Below are 9,101 nucleotides of genomic sequence, written 5' to 3'. Positions count from 1 at the left end.
GAAAAAGCAGCTGGCATAACTGTATCATGACTTGAAGGTAAATAAGCAGACAGAAATCAGCAACGAATGTTGGTGAAATACTAAAGAGGCTGTACCAATAGAAAATAGGAATTTATTACTCTGGTATGAGGCATTCAGTAAGATTGCATCTGGAATAGTATATGCTGCCTTGGAGCTCTCAATCAGTTAGTGCAAGAAAGCTGGACAAAATTTAAAATAATGGGCAAGCAAAATACCAAAATTAGGGATATACTTTAATTATTGCTCTTATAAACTTAGAAAGCTTCTAGAAGAACAGGTTTGCATTAACATGCATTTTTCTGAAGGATATGAAGTCTGAAACTCATTTTTCTTTCATTATTTAGTGACTTTAATCTCTACTAATTTGCTAGAAAATCACAAATTGTATGATAAACACAGCAAAAATATTAGGCATAAATCTGGACAGTTGAGAGGTATGCCAGGAGACCTCATTATCATAAATTATAATGAGGATAGAGACAGTTCAGAACAGAACATCAGAAATGCTGCATGGTCTATATCAGAAGCTATAAACAGGGAGACCAGAAGAGCTTAATATGTGTGATTACAGGAAATAGCAATGATTTGGGGGTAGAAATCACAAAACTATAATTACCTGAAGGAAATCCACAGGGTTCAGCTGGGACTCTGTTGAAAACAGAGAGGCATGAGAAGTAGACACAGTACGAAGGGGGGGGGGGGCATACTACTTATTAACGCTTGGTTAAGGTATGGCCAAGTCACCCCTCAATGGCTGTATGGTTCGATCTCAGATTATCTAATGGAAAATCCAATAAAGCCCTAAGAGGTACCATGTCCTTTCCTCTTTGGCATGATGACTTCAGAGGCAGATAGTTAAGCAGGAAGTGTGGGACCATATCACACAGTAAGTACTACAGGGAGACCAGGCCCTATTTAAAATACAGTGTGTGTATGTGTTAATGCAACAGTATAGAAGAAAGAGAGAGAGAGAGAGTGTCTATGTGCGTGTGTATATATATATATATAGATATATATATATATATATATATATATATATATATATATACACACACACGTGTATATGTGTGTCTTCTTGTGTGTGAACATGCATGCATGTGTGTTTGTACAGGCTGTATGTCCACTGTGTTGATGCAGTGTGCTGTTGCTAAATGTAGGCTCGTGAAGAGTGCAAATGAGACCGGTCTGAAGATTCAGTCATATAGTACTGCTATACTAAGTCTGAAGATATAGGATTGCTGGTACAGGCGCAGTAATGGAATTCAAAAACACAGCAAACAGACATAGAACAGTTCTCATAAGGTATATCGAGAAATGCTGACAGTTAAGTAGGATCTCCAACTTACCTGATGAGTAGATGTGGAAACAGGTAAACTGCCTTCACCAAACAATTCTTATGTACTCTGAAAACTGATTATTCTGGTTTTGTATTTCTTCTGGTTTTCTGAGTATCATTTATTTGAAAATCTTTCTTTCATCTGTCTCAGTAGAAATGGTCTCAGCATTATCAAAGTTATTTAAGTTCTTGGACTAATTCGCCAATTACCACAAGAATGCACATTGGTCTGACAGTATAATATGCACTTTAAAAGCATCCACTGCAGGGAGACAGAAGGTGACAGTGTGGTTGTGCCCACCAACTAAGTGACTCAGTACTGCCAAAATATAACTGTAGTACACATTTCGATGGTCGCATGCATATGGTCTGTGCTTTCTCGCTCTCTTTTGTCTTGCAGATTTGAAATCTCTCTCTCTTTTTTATTTTTTTTTTTGTTGCATTTGTTACTTGTGTCTTTTTATCAGATAGCCACTGTTCGTACCCAGTTTAACCAGGTAAGCCCTTTGGAAACACTCCCTTTTCAAGGACAACCTAGGAGTAATGTCTGGTTAAATGACTTGTTCAAGGTCACAGAGTAGGCAAATGAGGGCTCTGGGAATCAAATCCTGTACCACAGGAACTACGGCTCACATTCTAAGCTCTCTGTGTCACCTGAGTCATACCTGAGTATGGGTATGTTAGTAAACAAAGTAGATATTAAGAACGATTCTTTTCTGTATGCTGAGTGATATATTTGATGGAATATGGAGAGTGCACTCAAAATGTTGAAAAGCAAGAACTTCATTTCAATCCAATTCACTAAGTGCTTCGTATAAAAAATATATTTGAACATGGTAACAGACCAACAGATAACAATTGTTAATTCATTTTAGCATTCCTAAAGACAGGGTAGTGGTGACCAAGGCTGTTTGAAAATACTGAGACCACATATTTCTGGTTGGTTTGTGCCTATAAAGTCAACACAGACTATTGCCAGAAAAAGGGTGGGGGAAGAGGATTAGGCCTACTGGGCTCTGTCACTATTTGTATAAGATCACAAAAGATGGTGGCATGGATTAGGAAGTATTAGTTATCTGGCATGCTGATATTGTTGGTTCACATTGAAATCTGGGATTGCACATGCTGAGACTGCCTTGGGGGGGGGGGGTGCAATAATTATGTGAGAGGATAGCTTCTCAAAGGGGGAAGGAGGGCAGTAGCTCTTGCCTCTGTCATTATTTGCCTTACATAGAGAAAAGGTGCACATGGGTTCAAGATGATCTGGTTGGAGGGGAATTTTTACCTTGTATTCTGCAAATGAAAAATAGACTAGGATGCAGGCAAATTAACCTATGGCAAGACCAGCCAGCATTGTGCCTTGGCTAACATGCCAGAAGAGTGCAAAAGAGTGTAATACAATATGCCAAATCTTAAAAAAGGAAAAAAAAAAATAATTAGACCCGATTACAGCCTTTTTATTGTATTGGTTTTATTGTTCTTTAAATGAATGTGATAACTCTACCACTCTGTATGTATTTATCTGCAGATTTAAAATATTCTCCAATCAGTCTACTCTGGAATCGCTAGCAGTAAGTATACATGCAAACTGACAATTTCAATGTTCATCCATCACATTTCTAACAGTAATCACATGTGCAGACTGACAGTTTTATTATTCAAACACTGACTTTCCAACAGTATGTATATATGCAAACTGACAGTTTCATCAAACAAAAAATTTTGATGATGAATAAGTATTTATAGGTGTATTTGTGTGTGGGGTGCTACTGTATGGAGCTGTATAATAGAATAATAAAAAAAAAAAATATATATATATATATATATATAAATATATATATATGTGTGTGTGTGTGTATGTGTGTGTAATATATATGTTATTAAATAATTTTAAAAAGGAAAGCTGATGAGTGTTTATATGAATGAGTTATTCCCCACCTTTTCAGATGAGCATGTCATTCAGGTTTCCAAATGAATCAGTGTTCTGTGTTCTGTTTCATCTTAGGGCACTACTAATAGGGCTCCATATTTACTTCACTGACACTTGATTTGTTTGTATGCACAAGTGATCTATTTGTTGAACAGCCAATCACACCAGACTCTTAGAGGACGCCTGAGAGTTCACTCAGATGCTTTTAGAGACACTGTAGCAACATTTGCTGGTTACTGCAGCCATACACCCAGTAGAAGCAAAACACACTAATGTGCTAAAAGCTAAATCAATTTATCAGCAGAACAAGGACATTGACATGCTAAGGAGAGCATGCTACGATTGTTTAAGCATTAGTCAAGGCAATGTAACAAACTAAGGGAAATACACTGAGTTTGGGTTTGCAGTGCAACAGAGTGGTGAAAAAGAACAGAGTAAAAAACAGTATAAATGGAAAAGGTGTAGTAACATAATGAGGTTGCTTTAATTGTGAAGCAACGTGCAGTGACATGCTGAAAACAAACTGTGTTTGTGCCATTAGTAAAACAAGGGGCAATAACTTGGTGAGGACAGAGTGGGCTATTGATGGAATAGGGTACAGTAACATGCTGAGATTGGTTTACCCCTGGAAAGGTACAATAACATGCTGGAAGGAGCACACTGTATTTGGGTCCTCACTGGAACGAGTTGCAGTGGCTTACAGGGGATGTATCCTGGCATTATGTTATAACTGACTATCCATATTCAGTGACTTACTGGGGAAGTATCCTGGCATTATGTTATAACTGACTATCCATATTCAGTGAGTTACTGGGGAAGTATCTTGGTATTATATTATAATTGACTATCCATATTCAGTGACTTACTGGGGACGTATTCTGGCATTATGTTATAACTGACTATCCATATTCAGTGACTTACTGGGGAAGTATCCTGGCATTATGTTACAACTGACTAGCCACATTCAGTGACTTACTGGGGAAGTATCCTGGCATTATATTATAACTGACTATCCCTATTCAGTAACTTACTGGGGAAGTATCCTGGCATTATATTATAACTGACTATCCATATTCAGTGACTTACTGGAGAAGTATCCTGGCATTATGTTATAACTGACTATCCATATTCAGTGACTTACTGGGGAAGTATCCTGGCATTATGTTATAACTATCCATATTCAGTGACTTACTGGGGAAGTATCCTGGCATTATGTTATAACTGACTATCCATATTCAGTGACTTACTGGGGAAGTGTCCCAACATTATACTGTAATTCACTATCCGTATTTCTGTTGGACACTGAGATGTGTCATAAGTAAGCAAAGGAAAAACTAGATATATTTGTAGGATGAGTGGCACATTGTGGAGTGGCTGCATACCACCTTGTACATTAAATGGCATCATATGAATTCATTCCAGAGTCTTTAAGCATTTATTTTCTCCCTAGAGTCAGCTCCAAATAGTAGTAAATATGGATGTTGGGTAGAAAGGATGAGACTGGGTACATTAAACACATTGGCAGCGATGGTAAATTCAGCAGAAGGGAACATGACAGTTTATTCTGTCAGGCAGCAGCAAAACTGTATAAGACTGTCTCAAGCTTACAGAATGAGGCTTTATTTTTCTGACTTTGTCTGCTGACAAATGTGATAGTGCTTGGCTGTTTTAAGTACATTCTGTAGTATTTTAGGCTAATACAATAGACTGGTTGCCACTAGCTATAACCTAAATGCATTATCTATTCTAGACCCTGAAGAAAGATCCCTATGCAGCTTTTAAGCTTTGTAACACTTGCTCATTTAAGGAAGAACTCCCAGCTTGGTGCCTCATGAATTATCCAGCTAACCTGCTTCTCAAACCACCCACACTTGAACATATGTATCCTTCCCCTATGGAAGGGTATCTGGTGATGCCAGCAGTAGAGTGACCACCACAAATCACTTGCCCTGCCAAATGTTTACCTATGAGTCTTATATAAATTGCCTAACAGTTAGTTACTGCTGTTGACCCTAAAGCTATTTTTCTGGTATCCCAGGGAGACAAAGCATGTTGATAATACTGGTGCATTTTGTACCTGTTCCACTAGGGCTCATGTACACATTCACAGTAACTTCTCCCATGTAAGAGAAGGTAGCTCCTCTGTTTATGCCCAGACTTTACTGACTCACCACTGTAACAAGTACAGGGTTGCACAGTACTTAAATAGCTTGCCCAATGTATGACTCAAGCTCCTTTCTTACATTTTCTGTGAAACTGTCAGTCTTTGTTTATCACCATCAAACTCAGATACACTCACTGACAAAGTAGCCCAGTATGCATTTTTCAGTAGCACATTTCCTGCAAAACATTCATTGATTCTCACATTTGATTTTTTTCTAGTTAATTCCACTGCAGACTCCATTGAAAACATTACTTCAGATCAGCATTGTGCCACTTCTGAATGGTAGGTATTTTCTGAACTTGCTATGTGATACAATTCTCATTTCCATTTAATGATTTTTGGGTACAACACCAAGACTTGAATATTTTCTATAGTTTCTAAATAGTTCTTCATGTAACCCGAAGATGTGATCAGTTTCCTAAATATAGCCACAGTGTCTGCAGGCTCTTAAGGATTACATAGCCATCTTAGTGATCTGTCATTGTCATAATGAGTCTGCTGAGAAATATTAGTTGTGACCTGTCAGAAAACAGATGCTATTAAACTTATTAAACTGCTGTAGGTTACAGAAGGGCAGACAGAGTGGCATAAGGTATAAAAAAAAAAAGAAAAGTCATGCTTTATTCTACCAGGACAACACAAGCCATTTCCCCCAGCACAGTTTCGGTTTCTTACAGCCAAAGCTGGCATTGCGGTCGATCAAAGAAATAACCTGTTAACCTCAAACGAAGCATATCTTGTGCATTTCCAAAGTACTGACATGTGTAGCATGTAATGATAGGAGCATTCTCCTGTGTATGGACAGTTTGGCATGCTCTGTATCCTTCCAGACAGATATCAGAAGCCCAACAAAGACTTGCAGAATCAAATGCACTTTAGAATCGTACTGCTTGTTATGGCATAAAATAGACAACGGCTATACTTTTCACATAACCTTGAAAAAGACTTTTAAGTTAATACTCAGGTAAGTGAACCAGCTGAGGGCAGACACTCCTCAAACTTGACCTTAGATTCAAGTGTAGGGGTAAATTAAATATATGCAGACAGTATGGGGTAGCCATCCAACCTTGCTGGCATTGAATGGCAGTTGGAAACCAAAGTAACTAGAAAAGAAACTTGCCAATACCAGACAGACAGTAAATGGAGATTAGGACTAAGCTCCCGACCTTGGGTCTGTGAAGCACACACACTCTCTGCTGAGCCATCCTGACATGATTAAGGGTGTGCACAAATCCTATATTTCAGTTGCCCAGTTTACCCATAGCAAATGTTCAGCATGGCAATGTGATTCCCTAATGGACTGAGCCTGCTGTGGATTGGTTGGCTGACAGTGGGACGTACACAGTAGCCAGCTGTTTGTGTGCCGTTATGGTGAGGTTTACCTCATCTTTTCCTAACAGCCCACCAGTATGCTAGTGTATGGTTTGGTCACCAGTATGCTAGTGTATGGTTTGGTCATCAGTATGCAAGTGTATGGTTTGGTCACCAGTATGTTAGTGTATGGTTTGGTCAGTTGAGCACAATGGCACAGTAGTGTCCAAAGTAGTGTCTGTTTAATTGGTCATGACCATTTGACTGAGGTCGATAAAGTCAAAGCAAATGAACCACATGAGCCAACATGCATGAGTGTTTTGGGGTGGCATTTTCCCCCTAGAAAGAACATTTTTCAAAGCTAGTTTATTCACTTTTGTTTGTTTCAGCTGAAAGGGCTATGACCGTATACTTGTTGACAAACTGACCTTTATCCATCAAGAGTAATTGCTAACCTTTCTTTAATTCCTATAGTCAGTATTATGTGGTATTTGCAGGTCAGAAGAAAACAGTCATAGGAAGCCTCCCCTTCCAAAAGAGTGACACAGCACTATGGGATATTTGTCTCCTTAAACTCTGCAACTGAGCTTTCTGTTGTAGTACCCTGTTTTACCTATGAAATCCTGCTTCCTAAATGTTTACCTTTCCTGCAAAATAATAATTTATTTTTTTTTTGTATTTTTATTTTACATTTGTTTACCGGGAAATTCCAACAGGTCCTTTTTCAGCGGCTGCCCGGGGAGAAAAGCTCCACATCATGTACGTGATAAATAGAGATACAAAGTTGCATCAGTAGTAAACAACATTACAGGTTGTTGGCTTTAATACAGTAACAAGATATTGATTATGAACAGTATATACAGTAAATGTTGCAAGTTAAGATAGTTTCTTGTCATTTATAATATTATAATGTAAAGTTGTCAGACAAGATTTTAAAGTATGTAAAGACATAAATAATTAGTAAACAAGACTAACATCTTGTATATTTCACACAAAGATGTTAATTTTGAACATTCTACTCGTTGATGAAATTGTATAGAGTAAATGGTGTACAGTGTGGATTTCTACTGCCTCAGGTTGTTCTCCTGTCATGAATCTACTCTAGTTTTCTTGTGATGATGGACTTTTAGGTATCTGATGAACGGAAAGAAGGAAATGCTGCTACTTTTTTCTTTTTCTTTTTTGGGGAGTGGGGACACTATATTGAATACTGTAGCATCAAGACCAGGAATTTTCAGCTGGAGAGATGGATAAAGGCTAAAGATAACATAGCACAGAGCAGACTGAATGGTTTGAAGTGCATTTGCAAGAGAAGCTATGTGACAAGCTGACTTAACCTTTGTAGTAGGGCAAGTCTTCAACAGTTTTTGGACCTAGTGTTACCTGCTTGTTAAAGATTACTGGATTTCCTAAATAATCTCTTATTGTATAGCACAAGACTTTACTCAGCATTACAGACTTGCTACTCATATATAACATTTAGTGTTGTATTAATATACAGAAACATCCCTCTATGGACAGGTGTGGTTTAATGGAAGAACCTTTACACAGCACTTGCTGTGTTGAATTACAGAGATGAGTTGATAGGTTTTTGTAAGTATAACTCAGAAGTGCAGGTGAAGTTATTGAATATGCTGCATTATACAACTGCTTTGCTTACCACCAGACTTTTATCGCATAGTAAACATTGCGCAATCTGATGTAGCCAGGTGGGACACAAAGCAACCTGCTTACCACAGCAGCACAGGTGGGGTCAAGGGGAGAATAGGTGCTGAGGATGCACTTGGAGGTACAGCTGCCCCCCACAACACTATCAATCAGTGATAAAGTTCATTACTTAAGCTACAGAGTAGTGGACACTGAGCTGCTACAGAGTAGTGGACACTGAGCTGCTATGGCAGCAGCAGTACCTGGCTAACCAACATAATATTATGATGAATAGTAGCATCAATGCTGTGCACCCCAAACATTTAAAAATCAACTGTAAATGAAGTATAGAGGAATATTTATTTCCATTCCAGCTTGCAATTTGCAGTGGTATTCATAATGTGACATTCAAGATTTACAGTGTCACACTGCTAGTGTTGTTCCACGGTGCAGATTAGCTTATGGCTTTGTATCACTATGTGCTATGAAATTGATCTTTATGAATCCCAGATTCTATAAATAAAGTAGATGCACTTAAACTTTGATCACAGTTAGACTGGCTGGTTTCAGAAGAAGCACCCTGATGCCCAATGCCTATGCTCCCTAGGTGCAGAGCCAAGGAAAATGAGAAGATATATGACATAGATGACTGGAGATTAATGTTAATGAAAGCTGGCAGTTAATTTGTGGAA

At 38.3% G+C, this 9,101-nt stretch overlaps 1 protein-coding gene across 2 annotated transcripts in view; it reads left to right on the top strand.

The window, feature by feature from the left end:
* Nucleotides 1–9,101, top strand: part of LOC122817075 (phospholipid transfer protein) — a 257,047-nt gene that overhangs the window by 212,556 nt on the left and 35,390 nt on the right. For both annotated transcript variants that reach the window (XM_044090228.1, XM_044090227.1), the window contains exons 13-14: nt 2,886–2,928; nt 5,670–5,733. In XM_044090228.1, coding sequence (XP_043946163.1) covers nt 2,886–2,928; nt 5,670–5,733 — 107 coding nt within the window. The remainder of the gene's footprint in view (nt 1–2,885; nt 2,929–5,669; nt 5,734–9,101) is intronic.

The sequence above is a fragment of the Protopterus annectens genome, chromosome 12.part0, assembly GCF_019279795.1.
Source record: "Protopterus annectens isolate FY-2018-M chromosome 12.part0, PAN1.0, whole genome shotgun sequence".
NCBI lineage: Eukaryota > Metazoa > Chordata > Ceratodontiformes > Protopteridae > Protopterus > Protopterus annectens.
This window is presented reverse-complemented; position numbering and strand designations above follow the sequence as displayed.